Here is a 21,198-nt window from a genome sequence, read left to right as displayed (position 1 = left end):
TTTAGGATATCTAGCTAGGCTGTGGTGTACAACTCTAAATGTTTACATAGGCGGTAATGTTTTGTTAGCTGTAATTCTGCTAACTTTTTAAAATAAAATTCTTCAACATTTTTGAGGAATATCAATGAACAGTGTAAAATGTTAACATTTTGGAACGCAGTGATTGAAAGTGGTCGAGATAACACATTTTTTTGAAGCTAGCTCTTTGTGGGAGTATAAGGTTATACTCTTGGTATATTAATCATTGGTCACATCTCATCTGAATGATAGTTTGAGGAAAGTTAAATTTAACCCAAAAAGGGGTTAGAAATAAAAGGACAATGATAATCCAGATGAAATTTAAATGAGAATTGCACATTGTCCTCTCCTTAATACTGAGAGATCTGAAATGCAAATTTGTCTCCAATGCTATAAAAATCACACAACACCAAGTTATAGTCCAACAGGTTTAATTGGAAGCACTAGCTTTCGTAGCGCTGCCCCTCCGTTAGGTAGTTGTGGACCACCTGATGAAAGAGCAGCACTCTAAAAGCTAGTGCTTCCAAATAAACCTGCTGGACTATGACATAATGATGTGTGATTTTTAACTTTGTACACCCCCAACAAACACCAGCACCTCCAAATTACAATATCTAAAGGTTTAAAAGTTCAGTGTAAAATCTTAAATGGCAATATTTTCTTTCCATAGGGAAACCCAGTTTTAGCTTAATTTGCAGTTGGTAAATTGGAATTTGCAGTTCCAATCTCTGCTTACATTGCAAAATCAACCATATTTGTAAATACTAAGCATTTTATTTTCACCTACACACCTGTTAAACATCTGCTTTACTCTTACTTTCTCTTCCCGGAGTTGTTGCTATGGTGAATAGTTTTGGCTGCTGTGTAAGTTCCTGTATCCTACGATGTTTTTAGATTGCTACATAAGTGCAACTGAAGTTCCATGTTCATGGCCCATTTTATTGGCAGCTGACAACAGATAAAATGCAGTGTTATTGTATGCTTCAATTCTTGTTATAACATGGCCACTTGTGGATCAGAAAGATGCTACTACTACAAGCTCCTTCAACACTGGTGGGCAATAGAATGTTTGCAAGTATTTAATTCATATTCTGAATGTCAAGGATTTAAATACTGAAGTCAATCCACTATCGCTAAGTGGTCTCATCTTGATCATTCTGTCTCGTGCTGATGTCTCCTCTTTCTGAAGTCCATAATTGTGCTATCTCACGCCTGTGTGCTTGCTTTGTATGCTCTCTAGTTCTAGTTTCTCTGTCCTCTCCCTATCTTTTGCATGTATCAATCACAGAGTCATAGATACTTTTATCACAGAAGTAGTTATTTCATTCCTCCATTCTGGTCTATCTTAACCCCATGTATTGGGCTGTAACCTATCAACTTCTCATTTTCAACTGGTTGTCCAGCTACCTTTTATTTATAGAATCAGCTTCCACCACCTATTCCTGACAAACCTTCAAAATACCAACAGAAAAGTTAAAATATTTCATAGAATCTCTACAGTATGGAAACAGGCCATTCTACCCCACAGGTTCATACCGACCTTCCAAAGAGTAACCTACCCAGACCCATTCCCCTACCCTGTTACTCTACATTTACACCTAAATAATGCACCTAACCTAGACATCCCTGAACACTATGGGCAATTTTAGCATGGCCAGTTCACCTAACCTGTGCATCTTTGGATTGTGGGAGGAAACTGGAGCACCTGGAAGAAACCCAAACAGACACGGGGACAATGTGCAAACTCCACATAGACAGTTACTCGAGGCTGGGATTGAAGCTGAGTCCCTGGCACTGTGAGGCAGCAGTGCTAAGCAGTGTATAAATCTTCTGCCAATGATTTCATGTTAAATCTGTTTTTTTGCTAAATCATCAGATTTCTCTTTCTACTCTGTCAAGACCTCTTGAAAGCAGACCTAACTTTTCAAACATCTCTTCATTATTGGAATCTTTCTCATCTCTGGTCATGTTCTTGTAAGCATCATCTGTACCATTTCTAAGTCATTTATATCCTCCTTAGTTAGGTTCCTACAATTATCTGGTTCTCTAATGAAAATAGACACCAGGAGGCTGGAAGAACACAGCAAGCCAGGCAGCACCAGGGGGTGGAGAAGTCTGCGTTTTGAGTTGAAGGAAGAATTACACCCGAAATGTTGGCTTCTCCACCTCATGATGCTGCCTGGCTTGCTGTGTTCTTCCAGCCTCCTGCTTGTCTACCTTGGATTCTAGCATTTGCAGTTCTTTTTTGTCTCTGTCTTCTAACAAAGGCCAAATCAGGTGATTTACAGAGTTGTTCTATATGGTCCATTTAATTTTATGCCTAACACTTCCAAGTAGCTCATGTCCTTTTAAAACCTTGCTCCCTTGCCCTCCCTTTATCAACTGAATTTCCTTTTCCTGACCCCTCACCATAATTCTCCAGTCTCCTGCACGCTCTCCTGCATGCACTGAGTGCTTTTATTTGAATATCCTTGTTTCCATATCTACTCATTTACTGTCTGTCTTCAGTGTGTCTCTGTGTATTCTCTCTATTTCAGTAACACATCTGTCTTGAGTCATCTTGCATTCCAGATCTATTTTTCATCCTTTGCCTTCATTCTATCTTGTCCATATTTCTTCTCTCTCTATTTCATCTGCTTGCATTTATTCTTCCGCTCACTTCTTTGAAATTGTTCAGTTGTGCTCCCATTGGCAGTTCATCCACACTGGTTCTTGCTCTTATCCGCTGTCCTCTTATCTGAAAATAGTACTAATGTTTTAAAGTTACATTGAAAGTTACTGTAATTGTTTAAGTATTCTATACATTTGTGCTGTAGCTTAGTCCACATGTTAGTCAATTTTTGTACAAAATATGCTCTTCCAAATGAGCGCTTGTCTCATCAAAGCTAATGAAACACAATTTTTCTGTGTATCTTTTTCCTGTAGGAATTAAGAAGCCACCAGTGGCCCCTAAACCCCGAATTACTTTGGGAAAGAAGCCACCTCCTCCTCCAGTGGCGCCAAAGCCAGACATCCTCATATCAGAACCATTCTCAACACATAAGGGGCCAAAGCCAGCATTAGCACCAAAACCAATATTGCCAAAAGTTACACCTGTGGCTGAAGTCAAACCAACACCACTGCAAATTAATAAATGTTCAGAGAAAACTAAGCAAGAATTGAGTGAAAATGTCAAGTGTTCAACTTGCCAAGGTGATGGAATGCAAAAGGGAGACTGTGAATTGATCCATCATTGTGTCATAGCAAATTACTCATGTAAAACTGAATATGAGCATAAATATATAAATGGTGAATATACAGATAAAACACAACTTGTCATTGACCACTTGTCCAAATTGGAACCTTTCGAAAAGAGCAAAAAATACAACCAAGCAAATTATTCCTCTAGAGTATGGCACAGACCAGAGACTCAGAACAGCAAAAAAGTTAACAAGTATCAGATAATGAGTAAAACTAGTTTCCCAGAGCAGAAATTTAAAGATGTGCTAACTCAGGTTGTATCACCAAACAATTATCTTCCAAAACAAAAAGATGCACTTGGTGATGCAGATATCAAATTGCACAGTAGTAGCAATGGGCAAACTGAAGTGTTCAATACTGACCAAACTTGCCAAAATATAAGAAGTTCCAAAAGAAATACAGGGGAGCCATTTGTTATTGGGAATAAAAATTATGAAGTTAAAAATGTTGCTGAACAATCAGAAAACGAAATGAAAAATGGAAAAAATTGTCACTCCTCTGGTACTGATCTCAAAGAAAGTGTGCATGACAACCAGTCAAAGGTTCTATTTATGGTTGCAGAAAAGGAGAAGTTGACTTTTCAGGATAATTCTTCAATTACCACTTCAACATTCGCTTCAGTGCCTTGCATCAAACCAATTCCTATGCCAAAGCCAAAAAAAGTGCATCTAGTTGGTCTCATCAGGCAGAATTGTATAGACAACTGTATGGAAGATGCAATGTGTCCTAATGAGATAGGCAACAATCTTTGCTTCAAGACTCCAGATGGAACTGCTGTAGATTTGAAGAAATCAGTTGTTTCCTTGGATGCTGGAAGTGCTTTTATGAGTAAGAATGAAAGTTCATATCAGACTGTCAAGATGAACAGTGCATCATTACAGGATAAGATTGCTGAACTTGGTCACTCAAAAGATTCTTGTAATCAAAGTGTTTTACACTCCAAAAAGCCTGTTCTGGACTGCGTCACTAAAGTTAAAATCTCTTCAGACTTGCAAAATAAAAGTAAAATAGAACAAATAAAGAAAGATTTAGAAAGTGGCAACAGAACATTGCCAGCAGACAGCAAAAGCAGTTTTATTAGAAGTAGCTCGCTCTCTATGAGTTTGCCCAAATACCTCAGTTTGTCATATGCTCCAAAAGTGCCTGTATCAAGTAATGATACTGGTTCAAATTTTGATAGAGTGCTGAGCAACGAAGCAATGTCCACAAAGTCAGACATCTCTCCAAAGATTATCCCAGAAAAACCACAGCGTCACAGCATGCCTTCATCTGTTATAGTTAAAAAGGATCTGTCAGTAAGCAATGAGAAAAGTGCAAGTGGTTCAATAGAAAATGATTCAGAAGAGGGAATTGGCAGTTTATCCACCAGAGAAACTAAAACATCTAGTAGTGAACACAAAGCAATTCATCTGAATGAGAAACCTGTATGGAAACTGCCACATCCTATTTTGCCTTTTCTGGGGAATCCTGGCACTGTAACACTAACAAGTACTTCACCAAATAGTGAAGTCGTTATATCAAAGCCAAGAGCTAAGTCTTTGTCATCTGCTGATTCTGAAAAGCTGGAAAAGTCACTAAAAGCGCCTACAAAGAAAAATTCATTTAAACGAATTCTTGGTATAAAACTCTCTGCTAAAATGAAAACTGACTTTCCAAAATTTTTGACAAAAGGCAGCTATTCACTAGACAGCACACCAGATGGATTTCTTTCTATGGAAAATAAGGACAATAATCTCTACCTTTCAGGGTCCATGACAGGTGATCGAGAGATTAAGCCTGTGAAAGCACACTCTGTGGATTCCTGCTATCCCACAAAGAAAGGGCAAATACTTAAAAGACCCTCTGATTTTCCAACTAATGCTCCTGTTCAACAGGAATCTCATGTTCAATGCCACAAAGAATGGGCACAGAATTTTAAAGTGCATTTGACTGAACAACAGTCTGTTACTCCTGAATATGAAAACATCAGTGGCAATTTTGACTGGAAAAGTTCTTCCAGTGTTGAAGACTGTGACAGTAGTTTTTATGAAATACAACCCTATGCAGTATCAACCTGCTATCAAAAATATGCTGCAACTCAGAAGAGCCAGTGTATCAGGTAATTATGAGAATGTTAGTATGTTAGATGTGTGTATGAAGCTTCCTAGTTGTATAGGAGAATCTGATTTTCTGAAATTGTTTGGAACTGGATCTTTCGTTAGAGAACCCTGATGAACAGACCTGAAACATTAATCCTTTTTGTCAGACCAGGTGAGTTTTTCGTGCATTTTTTTGTTTTTGTCTATAATTTCCAACATCTGGAATATTTTGCTTCTGATTATCTTAAAATTGATTGTTCTTGCCAAATTTCAATTGAAAACTGACACTTCTATTTATAGTAGATTTGCTTATAAAGGGCAGAGAAGAAAAGTACTTCCATCCTGATCATATTCTGTTGATTTTTCAACCACAAAGCTACATGAATAAGCCCTTCATTTTTGCTGCCTTAAGGTGTAGACCATTAAATTCTAAGCTGATGTCTCACTTTAAAGTAATGCAGGATCCTTTCAATTTCAATTTGTTTAAACAGATACTATGTAATGTTGAAATAATCTTGAACCCAATTTGACTTATAATACGAACTCTCTGAATGTTACATTTTACGCAAGTCACAGCGTAAATAGTTGACCTGGTCAATTAACAGCTTCATAACTACAGAGTTCTACTAAGTTTTCTAATAATGACCTATTCTGAATAAAGCTTAAACTTTGCAATTCACTATATATAATGTATAACAAACATAAAATAAATAGATTCCATTTAGTTTGCTTTGGTCAGTGTTCAATCATATCCTGATTTGGTATCATTTTTGTGGCAATAACAACAGATAACATAACTGCAGTGAAGCAGATGTGAAGGAAGCCCATTTAGACATGGAACTGATAGCGTGTTGCAAAGGTGGGTAGAGTACTTGTAGATTGGGAGGTAGAAAGTTAGAATTTGGTGTTTGTAAAGTGCTAGGGGTAAAGCATTATGTGGTTCCTTTTAAAAGATCATGTGCTTTTTCTGTGCTGAGGGGTTTAAAATGGATGTCTGTGAGCAGCAGTTTGAATGTTTGCAAGTACACAGAGAGCACTTGAATTGAAACATTTGTATCAAAAGGTTGTACAGTTACCAGGCCAAGTAGCAGTCTTTACCAAGACATCAGGTTTTTAAATTTAACCAATCAATTTGAACCAGGCACTTAGATTACATAATCTATTAAACTTAAGTCTTATGGTTTTGATAAAGGACCAGTCGTATTGTAAGAAATATTAATAAGTCATCACGGGTATTAAAAGAAGGGGGCAATTGAACATAGATCCCTGTGCTAGCTGCCATCCGCCAGAGCTAATGACCATTAGTTCTCGAGATAATCGCTGGCTCTCAAAGCCTCCTCTGTCTTAGAGAAAGCACCATCTAAATAACAATGGTACCAACAATACAACTATTTAATTTTCTTGAGAGAAGAATCAACGGAGAAGGAACAGAACATTCCAGAAGACCTTGCTAGAATTTCGAGAGACTAAATTCTTTTTTCTAATAAGAGTGGGACTTGTATTTATTGGAACAGCACACCATTAGAATCTTGCTTTATTTTGTAATAGTAGTCACTGTTAGAAGAGCTGGATAAATAAATTGTTACTTGTTGATTTTAAAGTGAATGTCAGGGATTTATTTGTTTAAACACTAGAAATGTTGAAAGGCAGGTTATACCACTTTTCACACTCCTTTTACAGATTATGGGGTGAGGTGCTCTTCTTTGGTTGTTTTTTTTAATTCTCAGAGGGGGGGGGGGTCAACCTCCGCATTATAACAAGTGCCTTAAAACATGACACGCCATGAGGAGCTGCAAATTTAAGCGAATGGCTCAGCTTCAACACAGAACTATTTCTTCATTCAGTGATTGGTGGCCTCTGAAGTAAATGGACATGGCAGGACTGGGTTTTCTACTGCTTATAAGGAAGGACTCCAGAAGAATTGTAGGGACAAACATTGGGATGTATGGGAGGTGGATTGGTAGAGGGCGGGGGGGAAGGTGGGAGGAGAATGGTGGGATTGAATGGGTATTGTGCTAATCATTCTGGTTGATGAGATCTTGCCCAAGATTGCTGTAAAATAGACATTTTTTTTTCTCTCCCATTCCCTTCCTTTTACCATCAGTTGAGAGAGAAGTGATGCTTTTTCATAATCTAATTGAAGACCCTGATTTTCCTGGTTCTTGTCTTTCATATTTGTTTGACTATTCGGGTCTTTTCTCACATCTAGAAGATTCAGGGGAGATTTCCAAAATAATAGTGATTTGGTAATTACTTAGCAAATGGATTCATAAAGAGAGGGGATTGGTTAAAAAGAATTGGCAAAAGCTCAGAGGAGATTAGATTTTTTTCATGCAACAAGTTACATGATGCTGTGCCTGAACAGAATAGTAACTTATAAAAAGGAATTATGGAGAAAAAAAAATCAGGTAAGTTGTGCTATTTAGATTGCCCTTTTTAAAGATCTGACACAGACACAACAAGCTAATAAGTCTCCTTTGGAGACAGACAACCAGGAGGCTGGAAAAACACAGCAAGCCAGGCAGCATCAGAAGGTGGAGAAGTCAGCGTTTCGGGTATGACTCTTCTTCAGCCTCCTGTTTGTTACATTGACTTCTCCATCTCTTGACGCTGTCTGGCGTACTGCGTTCTTCCAGCCTCCTGTTTGTCTACTTTGAATTCCAGCATCTGCAGTTTTTTTTTGTCTTTAAATAGGTATCCTTTGGTTCTTTACTATTTGATAATTCTGTGAATAACATTTTATGGTAAACATGTTTTAGTGTATTTAAGCATGTGTTAGCTTGCATTGATGTTAGCACTTCTGGCATCAGGACACTTCAGATTGTACTTCCATATCTAAGCTAGCAGCACAGGTGAGGAAAGAAAATTGCAGTGTATGATTTAACTGTGCCCAAATGGCTGCTGTTATTTGTCAATGTAACAAGTCTCAGCACCTCAGAGTAATTATATGTTTTGAAGTACCTTAAGGTATTTAGTGAGATGCAATCTCCTCATTTTTCTTTTGTATTGTTTAATTGATATTATTATTGCTTTGAGCCCAGTTATTTTCAGTTAAGGTAAATCAAAATACAAAACACTGTCACCATGTTTCAGCTGGACCAACAAAATGCATGAATGTACAAATATTCAACACTTTATCATGTACAAATTTCAACAATATAATTTTGCCATTTTATATGCCCAAGTTTATTAATTTCACCCAGCAACTGTAATCTGACAAACATTATTAAGGGCAAATTAACAAGTCCATTTATCTCCTTGCTTATTATCCACTGCTATGCATGGAATTTAATCTATGCTAGATTAGTGTGGTTTCAAAAGAGCATTGTATGTTAAAAGTAACATCAGACTGTTCCTTTGGCACTATTTTTGAGAGGACTGCTGGTGTCCTATTGTTCAACAGCCAATATGACCAAAAAGAAAGTAAGGTCTTGTAACAGGTTATGTATACAACGACTGCCATATTTATTTATAGCCTGATTTGTGTGCTTCAAGCCATACATTTCTTCTGAGGATTGAGAGGGCTTAGAACACTTTGCCAAAGAGAGCTGTGGGGGTAGACTCCTTGTGCATATTTAAGGCTGAGAGAGATTCATAGGTAATTAAAATAATTTTATTTAGCTGAAATATTCAATGTGAAGAATATCATAAGATTCTCATTCTTTCACCTGGCTGTTACCTAATTGATAGCCTGTGGTTTTGGAATCTAGTCGGTCCCCTTGTAATTTCTACTGTCCTAACAAGTCTGTCAAGCTAATCACTCCTGTTGACTTCAGTGTATGAGTTGGTATAGACCAGACATGGGAAAAGGAAAAATAACTGGGTTAGCAGCTGGAACAGCAATAGTCTCCTCTTGAATGCTCAATATGAGCCCTTAACCACCAGCAGTTTTCTGTCTTCCTAATAGCAACATGTCATCTTGGATGCGCTCTGTCCTATGAGTTGATATCTAATTGTCTGATTATAAGACAGGGATAAGCAGAGTGTGTGAGATGAAAGCTATGTGGCTGTTGGAGAACCATTGCCATATAATTTCAAAGCTTAGCAGTATCTCACCCCCAGCACAATGATCTGGAGACATCTCAGTATTTGAGGCTCAAAAGGGTAGTCATGAAGGAATCTCCTTGAGAACCTTGAGCGTTGCCTATGTACAGTGCAAGTGAGCACTTAGTATATCAAGGATGACTGTGAAACCTCAGGTGTATTATGTACTCCTCTGTACTAAAGCTTGGCTTGACCTAGCTTTTCTTAGCAGTTGATGAAAAGAATGAGGTAATCCAGCAATTGCTAGCAGAGAAACACGGCATCTGCAGGGTTTACATTATGGAAGTTGGTTGTGAATCTTGAATTGCTGCAATTGTTGATTGTAGATAAACCCATGGTGTTGTTAAGAAAGGAGTTCCAGGATTTTGACCTAATTACCTTAATGACAGATCATCACAATTCAAGCACAATACCTTCCAAAACAGCTGTAGGACTGTCCATGATAAATTCGGAGGTACAAGACACTTTCCAAGTCAGAAAGCAGGTAAATTTGAATCAAGTAGATCATAGAGACTGCAAGAAATTCTACAGTGCTTGAAGAGCCTCAATCAACTGATTCATCAGCGATCCTGGGTTTAGATAGGGCATTACAAATTCGAAGAATATAAGCAGAGCTGTTTAACCACCTCCTCAACTAACTTCAATCTTTCAGTGAAAAAGCAGTCAACAGGCTGTCACAGGTCACCATTAACTGCTGTCTTGATGAATGCCCTACATTGTTACAAAGAGAATTAAAAAGCAAGACCTCAAGGGTTGTAATCCAAGGATTCCACCCTGTACCATATGCAAGTAAGGCCAGAAAAAGGAAGATAGTACAGCTGAATATGTTGCTCAAGAGAGAATCTTTTCATAGAAGCCCAATAGTGCGGAAACGGGCCATCTGGCTCAACTCGTCAACACTGATCCTCTGAAGAGCAGCTCACCTAGATCCATCTCCCGACTCTATATTTCCCATGATTAACCACCTAGCCTGCATATCCCTGGACACTGTGGGCAATTTAGCATGGCCAATCCACCGAACTGCTGTACTAGGGAGGGATTCAGATATCTGGATCATTGGTATCTCTTGCAAATGGAACCTGGACAAAAAGGAGGGGTTGCACTGGAGGGGCATCAGTATCCTTGTTGGAGGTTTGCTACTGCAAAGTTTGTGAAGGTTTGTAGCTCAGGTTGAGGTTTAGGGTGCAGGTTTGCTCGCTGAGCTGTAGGTTTGAAATCCAGACGTTTTGTTACCTGGCTAGGTAACATAATCAGTGGCGAGGGGTACCAATATCCTTGGGGTGGGGGGGGGGTGAAATTCGCTAAGGCTATTGGGGTGGGTTTAAACTAATCCAGCAGGGGGATGGGAACCAAAATTGTAGTTTCAGTGTAGAAAAGGTTGAGAGTAGGGAGGTCCGAAATCAAGTTTCAGGGACGCAAGATGGCACCGGCAAGCAAGAAATTGGTTTGAAGTGTGTCTACTTCAACGCCAGGAGCATCCGGAATAAGGTGGGTAAACGTGCAGCATGGGTTGGTACCTGGGACTTCAATGTTGTGGCCAATTCGGAGACATGGATAGAGCAAGGACAGGAATGGTTGTTGCAGGTTCCAGGATTTAGATGTTTCAGTAAGAACAGAGAAGATGGTAAAAGAGGGGGAGGTGTGGCATTGTTGGTCAAGGACAGTGTTACAGTTGCAGAAAGGATGTTTGGGGGCTCGCCAACTGAGATAGTATGGGCTGAGGTTAGAAACAGGAAAGGAGAGATCACCCTGTTGGGAGTTTTCTATAGGCCTCTGAATAGTTCCAGAGATGTAGAGGAAAGGATAGCAAAGATGATTCTCGATAGGAGTGAGAGAGACAGGGTAGTTGTCATGGGGGACTTCAACTTTGCAAATATTGAATAGGAACACTATAGTACGAGTACTATAGATGGGTCAGTTTTTGTCCAGTGTGTGCAGGAGAGCTTCCTGACACAGTATGTAGACAGGCCAACAAGGGGCGAAGCCACATTAGATTTGGTACTCGGTAATGAGACCGGCCAGGTGTTAGACTTGGAAGTAAGTGAGCACTTTGGTGATAGCGATCACAATTCTGTTATGTTTACTTTAGTGATAGAAGGGGATAGGTGTATACCACTGGGCAAGAGTTACAGCTGGGGGAATGGAAATTACGATGTGATTAGGCAAGATTTAGGAAGAATAGGATGGGGAAGGAAACTGCAGGGGATGGGCACATTAGAAATGTGGAGCTTATTCAAGGAAAAGCTCCTGTGTGTCCTAGATAAGTATGTACCTGTCAGGCAGGGAGGAAGCTGTAGAGCGCGGGAGCCGTGGTTTACGAAGGAAGTGGAATCTGTGGTCAAGAGGAAGAAGAAGGCTCAGGGCGCTGGAGGGTTACAAGGTGGCCAGGAAAGACCTAAAGAGAGAGCTCAGAAGAGCCAGGAGGAGACATGAGAAGTTATTGGTGGATAGGATCAGGGTGAACCCAAAGGCTTTCTGTAGGTATTAAAGGAATAAAAGAATGATGAGAGTAAGATTAGGGTCAATCAAGGATAGTGGTGGGAAGTTGTGTGTGGAGTCAGAAGAGATAGGGGAAGCGCTAAATGAATATTTTTCGACAGTATTCACTCTAGAAAACGACAGTGTTGTCGAGAATACTGAGATACAGGCTACTAGACTAGGTGGGATTGAGGTTCACAAGGAAGAGGTATTAGAAATCTTGCAGAGTGTGAAAATAGATAAGTCCCCTGGACCGGATTGGATTTATCCTCTGATCCTCTGGGAAGCCAGGGAGGAGATTGTCGAGCCTTTGGCATTGATCTTTAAATCGTCATTGTCTACAGGAATAGTGCCAGACGACTGGAGGATAGCAAATGTGGTTCCCCTGTTCAAGAAGGGGAGTAGAGACAACCTTGGTAATTATAGACCAGTGAGCCTTACTTCAGTTGTTGGTAAAGTGTTGGAAAAGGTTATAAGAGATAGGATTTATAATCATCTAGAAAAGAATAATTTGATTAGGGATAGTCAGCACAGTTTTGTGAAGGGTAGGTCATGCCTCACAAACCTTATTGAGTTCTTGAGAAGGTGACCAAACAGGTAGATGAAACCGGTGGAATGTGGTGTGTATGGATTTCAGCAAGGCATTCGATAAGGTTCCCCACAGTAGGCTATTGTACCAAATGCGGAGGAATGGGATTGTGGGAGATACAGCAGTTTGGATCAGTAATTGGCTTGCTGAAAGTAGACAGGGTGGTGATTGATGGGAAATGTTCATCCTGGAGTCCAGTTACTAGTGGTGTCGCGCAAGGGTCGGTGTTGGGTCTATTGCTGTTCGTCATTTTTATAAACGACCTGGATGAGGGCATAGAAGGGTGGGTTAGTAAATTTGCAGACGACACTAAGGTTGGTGGTGGTGTGGATAGTGACGAAGGATGTTGTTGGTTACAGAGAGACATAGATAAGCTGCAGAGCTGGGCTGAGAGGTGGCAGATGGAGTTTAATGCAGACAAGTGTGAGGTGATTCACCAGAGTAACCAGAATGCAAAGTACTGGGCTAATGGTAAGATTTTTGGTAGTGTAGAGCATATCCGTGTCCATATGCATAGACTCTTGAAGGTTGACACAGGGTTGTTAAGAAGGCATACAGTGTTTTAGCTTTTATTACAGAGGGATTGAGTTCCGGAACCATGAGGTTATGCTGCAGCTGTACAAAACACTGGTGCGGCCGCACTTGGGAGTATTGTGTACAGTTCTGGTCACCATATTATAAGAAGGATGTGGAAGCTTTGGAAAGGGTGCAGACGAGATTTACTAGGATGTTGCCTGGTGTGGAGGGAAGGTCTTACGAGGAAAGGCTGAGGGACTTGAGGCTGTTTTCGTTAGAGAGAAGAAGGTTGAGAGGTGACTTAATAGAGACATTTAAGATAATCGGAGGGTGAGAAAGGGTGGACAGGGAGACCCTTTTTCAAAGTATGGTGACGGTGAGCATGAGGAGGCATAGCTTTAAATTGAGGGGTGATAGATATAGAACAGATGTCAGAGGTAGTTTCTTTACTGCAACGGTAGTAGATTCGCCAACGTTAAGTACATTTAAGTTGTCATTGAACAAGCATATGTACGTACATGGAATAGTGTAGGTTAGATGGGCTTCAGATTGGTATGTCAGGTCGGCGCAACATTGAGGGCCGAAGAGCCTGTAATGTGTAATATTTTATGTTCTATGTTCTATGTTCTATAATGAGGGAGAAAACACCCAATGGAAACCTGAGGGGTGGAACTGAGGAGCCATAAAGGAATGAAAACCACAATAAGTGTCACAGGTCATCTGGTAGCACCTCAGAAGTGCTAGATTGTATAAATTATGAAATTAGGCAACTATGTAACAAAGGCAGAGTAGTATTAATAGGGAATTTTAATTTCAATATAAACTGACAAGCATCTCCCAGGAAGGCTGTGAATTTCTAGCATGTGTCTGGGCTAGTTTCCTATGGCGATATGTCTTGGATGTGACATGGGGATAAGCAATGTTGGATCCAGTAATGAGCAGTAAGCCTGATTTATTTAGTGTCTTAGTTGTTCACGAGCATTTGTCAAATTGTGATCATAACATGATCGAGTTTCCTATTGCATTTATAAAAGATAATCAAAGATCTGATTGTAGAATTTTGGATTTAAATATGGCAGACTTTTAATGGGATGGGACAGAGACTGTCTACAGTAAACTGGGAAGCTCTGCTAAAACAACTGAGGAGCTATGGTAGATATTTAAAAAAAGGTTAATACTATTCAGAAGCATTTGTACCCATGAGCAGGACAAGCTGCAATTCACAAAAAAAACCAGCCATGGACATCTAAGAAGGTAAGGGACAGCATAAAATTAAAAGGATTTTAAAATAAAATTAAAATTAAAAATGCAAAGAACAGTGCATATCCCACAGAATATGACAAATACAAGGACAGCAAAGGGCCATAAAGCAGCTTGTGAGAGTGGCTAAAAAAGGATTATGAAAGCAAACTTTTAAGGGACAGAAAAGAGCATCTCGTCCAGACCCATCTCCCTACTCTACATTTCCCACAGATAGCCACGTAGCCTGTACATCCCTGGACACTATGGGCAATTTCACATGGCCAATTCACCTAACTGCTCTGCAAGGGAGGGCTTCAGATATCTGGATCATTGTGATCTCTTGCTGATGGAGCCTGTACAAAAAGGAGAGATTGCACTCGAGGGGTAGCAGTATTCTTGTAGGGCGGTTTTCTACTATCACTTGGGAGGGCTTAAATTAGTGGGGCAGGGGTCAGTAAGAAGAGTTTTAGAGTTATATAAAAGGAAATCAGCTGGTTAAGAATACTGTTGTCCCACTTAAGACTGAGATATCATCAATGATCATGAGGAAATCGTAGACATGCTGAATGATTATTTTGCTCCAGTATTCACAGAAAAGGAGCATAACTTGCCAGAAGTCCCAAAGAAATCAACAGAGGATCAAGGACAGGGTCAAACTAAATCTTCAATAATGGGGAAATTAGTGGAACTGAAAAGTGACAAATCCTGAGGACCTGATGATTTCCTGATGGTATTAAAGGAAGCAGGAGAGTACATTCCCTGGATTCAGGCACTGTATCTCTGGATTGCAAATTTGCTCTTTAAGAAGGATGACCAAGGGAAACCAGGGAATCACAGACCAGTTATCCTAACATCTATGGTGGGAAAATTGTTGGAGTCTATAATCAAGGATGGGGCAACTAATGGGTGCTTGCACTGATCTTGATGATTTTCTTTACCATGTTTAATGATGATAAAAATCACACAACACCAGGTTATAGACCAACAGGTTTATTTCTCTCTCTCTCTCTCTTTCCCCCAAATCCCTCACAAATTCTGTGTCCTATCATCCTGCCCACTAGCCAGCTAGCAAAAGGAGCAGCACTAGTAGAGCAGGATCATAGGGCACAGAATCTGTAGTAGGAGATCAAGGTGTCGTGCAGCTGATGCGATGTATTGAACACACTTGGATTGCTCTTGGGCCTTTGATCACTTGGAATGAGGATGCAGCTTTTGATTCATTAATGTGTGGGTCTCAGAGTTTCTTTCGAGTTAAGGTTAAGGCGACAACTTGAGGTTTTATACTATTTAAAAAAAAGGGGGTGACATCTCAGCTCAGACATTGTGTTAGGGGTGTGAGGTTGGAGTCTGTCTGTCTCAATCTTAAGTCATACTGGTTCTGTTTCCAAAGTGGAAATTTGTAGCATGTTGCATGGACTGATCGCCGACAGATTGTGTGCTTTTTTAACGGGGTAAAGTGTATCTGTGGATAGGGGTCTCCAAATGTAGATTCACTGTGTGTGTGTGTGTGTGTGTGTGTGTGTGTGTGTATGTGAGAGAGTGAGAGAGATCCTGCCTCACTAGCTAACTGAGGAAGGACCCACGCTCCAAAAGCTTGTACTTCCACATCAACCTGTTGGACTATAATCTGGTATTGTGTCATTTTTAACTTTGTCCACACTAGGGATTCTATGATTCACCCCAGTCCAACACCATGTGCTGTACATCTCTATGACTCTTTGCCTTCCATGATAGTGATCCTGGTATTGCAATCACAGAATTAATGGATACAAAGCTGTTCAATCTGAGACCACTTCAAGCAAAGACCAAAGTCTTCAAGTTCTAGTTGTTGATGACTTTGCACCAACTATCTGTTGTGTGCTAGACACTGAAATAGTATGGACATGTCCTCAAGGGGGCGGCACTGGGGGTGGCCCAGTGGTCAGAACTGCTGCCTCACAGCACCAGGGTACCAGGTTTGATTCCAGCCTTGGGCGGCTGTCTGTGTGGAGTTTGCACATTCTCCCAGTGTCTGCGTGGGTTTTCTCTGGGTGCTACAGTTTCCTCCCACAGTCCAAACATGTGCAAGCCCGGTGAATTGGCCATGCTAAATTGCCCTTAGTATTAGGTGCATTAGTCAGAGGGAAAAGGGTCTGGGTGGGTTATTCTTTGGAGGGTTGGCATGGACTGGTTGGGCTGAGGGGCCTGTTTCCACATTGTAGGGAATCAAATCTAATCAAGTGCACATGACAACTTTGGCCTTGCAATCCGCATGTTGAACAGTGAAGTAATGCACCAGAAAGTGCTCCAGAAAGATCCTGTTTAGAGCCTAGGGTATCAACCTATGACCAGAATCTGTCAGCCCCCTAAATCGCTAGGTGGACCGTTTCTTGCCCACTCTGATTACTCTTGAGCAGTTAGTAGATAAGTCTTTTAAAACTGCTGCAATCCTTGGTGTGCCCACAGTGTTGCTAGGAAAGGAATTCCAAGATTTTGAACCAACAACAGGGAAGAGATTGTTCCAAGAATAGTGTATGGCTTGGAAGGGAACTTGCAACTGGTGATGTTGCTATGCATCTGCCTTTTTAGGTGCGGGACATGAGTTTGGAAGACCATGCCAAACAAGCCTTCGTGAGTTACTACAGTGTATCTTACAGATGATATATACTGTCACTGTACATCATTGGAGCTGAATATTGAAGATGGGCTGAATAGAGTTTCAATCAAGTGGGCAGCCTTGTCCTGGATAGGGTTGTGCTCTTGTGTTGTTGGAGTGCAACTCCCCCAGGCAAGTGGAGTGTATCCCATCACACTTTTAACTTGTGCTTGTAAATCATGGTCAGGCATTGGGGAGACAGGAAGTAAATTACCTGCTGCAGAATTCCCAGCCTCTGACTTTATATTGTAATTAGTTCAGGTCTTGGTTAATGGTAACCCTTTAGGATGTTAATAGTAGAGGATTCAGCAATGGTAATACTGTTTACATTAAGGGACAATGGTTAGATTGTCTTGTTCAAAATGTTCATAGCCTGTCACTTCTGTGACACATGTTATTTGACAGTTGTGAGTCCAGCCTGGATGTTTCTAGGTTGCTGCATATGAATACTGACTGCTTAGTATCTGAGGAGTACACAAATAGTCTGACCTCTCACCTCATGATGAAAGGAAGATACTTGATTGAGCAGCTGAAGAAATCTGTGGTTTGGACACTACCCTGAGGAACTTCTGCAGTGATGTCCTGAAGCTGATGGTCAGGGATTTTAACTTTCAAACATAGACTGAACTACCATAATTTTAAGGGTTTTGATGGAGAAGAATTTCTCAACTGTGTATAAGAAATTTTTCTGATTTTTTTTTATATATATGGGGATGTACCTACGAGAGAAGGTGCAGAACTTTACCTACTCTTAGGAAATAAGGCAGGGAACTGACTGAATTGTCAATGGGGAAGAACCTTTTGGCCAGCAGTCATAATTATATTAGTGTTAAAATTATGCTGGAAAAGGGTACCCAATGAACACAGTCCGCCGATTTCTCAGCAACAAACCCAAACAAGCAGACAAAACATGTCCAGAAACCCTAGCCACTCTCCCCTATATCAGACATCTTGGAAATGACTGCCAGACTACTCAGACCCCTTGGCATCATGGTAGCCCACAAACCCACCAACACACTAAAAAAGCAGCTAATGAACTTGAAAGACCCTATACAGACAACAAGCAAAACTAATGTCATTTACAAAATACCGTGCAAGAGCTGTAACAAACACTATATTGGACAAACAGGCAGAAAACTAGCCACCAGGATACATGAACACCAACTAGCCACAAAACGACATGACCCTCTCTCACTAGTATCCTTACATATGGATGAGGAAGGACACCACTTTGACTGGGACAAAACATCCATCTTAGGACAAGCCAAACAGAGACAAACACAAGAATTCCTAGAAAGCATGGCATTCCAACCGGAACTCTATCAACAAACACATCGAGTTAGACCCCATCTACCAACCCCTGAGAAAAAGAACAGGGAATGACATCACCATAGGAAATAACATCACCAATCCAAAGAAACCCTAACATATAAATAGAAAGCAGGAATCAGGTACACTGTTTTGTCTGAGGCCCACTGTAGAGGCCCAATTCCTCCGCCTCCGCCGTATCTGCTCCCAGGAGGATCAGTTCCACCACAGAACACACCAGATGGCCTCCTTCTTTAGAGACCGCAATTTCCCTTCCCACGTGGTTAAAGATGCCCTCCAACGCATCTCGTCCACATCCTGCACCTCCACCCTCAGACCCCACCCCTCCAACCGTAACAAGGACAGAACGCCCCTGGTGCTCACCTTCCACCCTACCAACCTTCGCATAAAGCAAATCATCTGCCGACATTTCCGCCACCTCCAAAAAGATCCCACAACCAGGGATATATTTCCCTCTCCACCCCTTTTCTCCTTCTGCAAAGACCATTCCCTCCATGACTTCCTGGTCAGGTCCACGCCCCCTACAACCAACCCTCCCATCCTGGCACCTTCCCCTGCCACCGCAGAAACTGTAAAACCTGCCCCCACACCACCTCCCTCACCTCTATCCAAGGCCCTCAAGGAGCCTTCCACATCCATCAACGTTTTACCTGCACATCCACTAATATCATTTATTGTATCCGTTGCTCCCGATGCGGTCTCCTCTACGTTGGGGAGACTGGACGCCTCCTAGCAGAGCGCTTTAGGGAACATCTCCAGGACACCCGCACCAATCAACCACACCGTCCTGTGGCCCAACATTTCAACTCCCCCTCCCACTCTGCCGAGGTCATGGAGGTCCTGGGCCTCCTTCACCGCTGCTCCCTCACCACCAGACAACAGTTTCCTCATTTTCCCCCACCTCACCCTTGTTCCAAACTTCCGGCTCAGCACTGTCCCCATGACTTGTCCTACCTGCCTATCTCCTTTTCCACCTATCCACTCCACCCTCTCCTCCCTGACCTATCACCTTCATCCCCTCCCTCACTCACCCATTGTACTCTATGCTACTTTCTCCCCACCCCCACCCTCCTCTAGCTTATCTCTCCACGCTTCAGGCTCTCTGCCTTTATTCCTGATGAAGGGCTTTTGCCTGAAACGTCGATTTGGCTGTTCCTTGGATGCTGCCTGAACTGCTGTGCTCTTCCAGCACCACTAATCCAGAATCTGGTTTCCAGCATCTGCAGTCATTGTTTTTACCACTAGATGTTACCTAGTAGGGTGACAAAACGTCTAGAAATGAACCTCCCAGCTCAGTGAGCAAACCTACGTCCAGAACCTGAGCCACAAATCTTTTCAAAGCTCGCAAAGATCCAAAAGTTAAGTTTCTAAATTGGAGGAAATCCAATTTTCACAGTATTAGGTGATAATTTTCAAAAGTTGATTGGGAGCTGATGTTCACAGGTGAAGGTGTGTCTGGAAAATGGGAAGCCTTCAAAAATGAGGTAACAAGAGCCCAGAGACAGTATGTTCCTGTTAGGGTGCAAGGAAAGGCTGGTAGGTGTATGGGATGCTGGATGACTAGAGAAATTGAGGTTTTGGTTAAGAAAAAGAAGAAGCATACATCAGGTACAGACAGGATAAAGTGAGAACTGCAGATGCTGGAGTACCAGAGTTGAAAAATGTGGTGCTGGAAAAACATAGCAGGCCAGGCAGCATCTGAGGAGCAGGAGAATCGACGTTTCAAGCATAAGCCCTTCTTCAGGTACAGACAGCAGAGATCAAGTGAATCCTTAGAGTGTAAAGGCATCAGGAGTATATGTAATAGAGAAATCAGGAGGATGAAAAGGGACACGTGATAGCTTTGGCAAATACGGTTAAAGAGAATTAAAGGGATTTTATGAATATATTAAGAACAAAAGGGTAAATTGGGGGAGAATAGGGACAGGAGCTGGGAACCGCAGGAGATGGGGGAGATACTAAATGAGTATTTTGCATCAGTGTTTACTATGGCATAGGACATGGAAGATATAGAAATGTGGGGAAATAGATGGTGACAGCTTGAAAAATGTCCATAATACAGAAGAGGAGGTGCTGGATATCTTAAAGTGCATAAAAGTGGATAAATCACCAGGATCTGATCAATTGAACTCTGGGAAGCAAGGGAAGTGATTGCTGAGCCCCTTGATGAGATATTTGAATCATCAATAGTCTCAAGTAAAGTGCCGGAAGACTGGAGATTGGCTGAAATGGTACCACAGAAAGATGGTAAGGAAAAGCCAGGGAATTATAGACTGTTGAGCCTAACATCGGTGGTGGGCAAGTTGTTGGAGGGAATCCTGAGGGACAGGATTTACATGTATTTGGAAAGGCAAGAACTGATTAAGGGCAGTTAACATGGCTTTGTGCGTGGAAAATCATGTCTCACAAACTTGATTGAGTTTTTTTTTGAAGAAGTAATGAAGAGGATTGATGAGGGCAGAGCAATGGACGTGATCTATACGGACTTCAGTAAGGCATTCAATAAGGTTCTTCATGGCAGAGTGTTTAGCAAGGTTGGATCACGTGGAATACAGGGAGAACTAGACATTTGGATACGGAACCGGCTTGAAGGCAGAAGACAGAGGATTGTGTTGGAGGGTTGCTTTTCAGACTGGAGGCCTGTGACCAGTGGTGTGCCACAAGGATCAGTGCTGGCTCCACTGCTTTTCGTCATTTGTATAAATGGCTTGGATGTGAACATAAGAGATATCGATGGTAAGTTTGCAAATGACACCAAAATTGGAGGTGCAGTGGACAGCAAAGATGATTACCCCCGAGTACCACTGGATCTCGATCAGATGGGCCAATGGGCCAAGGAGTGACAGATGAAGATTACTTTAGATAAATGTGAGGTGCTGCATTTTGGGAAAGCAAATCTTAGCAGGACTTACACACTTAATGGTAAGGCCCCAGGGAGTGTTGCTGAACAAAGAGACCTTGGAGTGAAGGTTCATAGCTCCTTGAAAGTGGAGTCGCAGGTAGATAGGATAGTGAAGAAGGCATTTGGT

The 21,198-nt window shown here is 41.4% G+C and overlaps 1 protein-coding gene across 1 annotated transcript in view; it reads left to right on the top strand.

Moving 5' to 3' along the window:
- The window catches only part of fgd6 (FYVE, RhoGEF and PH domain containing 6), a 143,686-nt gene that overhangs the window by 3,487 nt on the left and 119,001 nt on the right, over nucleotides 1–21,198 (top strand). Inside the window, exon 2 of the mRNA XM_072562384.1 lies at nucleotides 2,944–5,356. Coding sequence (XP_072418485.1) covers nucleotides 2,944–5,356 — 2,413 coding nt within the window. The remainder of the gene's footprint in view (nucleotides 1–2,943; nucleotides 5,357–21,198) is intronic.

This window comes from Chiloscyllium punctatum, chromosome 44, assembly GCF_047496795.1.
Source record: "Chiloscyllium punctatum isolate Juve2018m chromosome 44, sChiPun1.3, whole genome shotgun sequence".
Classification (NCBI taxonomy): Eukaryota; Metazoa; Chordata; class Chondrichthyes; order Orectolobiformes; family Hemiscylliidae; genus Chiloscyllium; species Chiloscyllium punctatum.
This window is presented reverse-complemented; position numbering and strand designations above follow the sequence as displayed.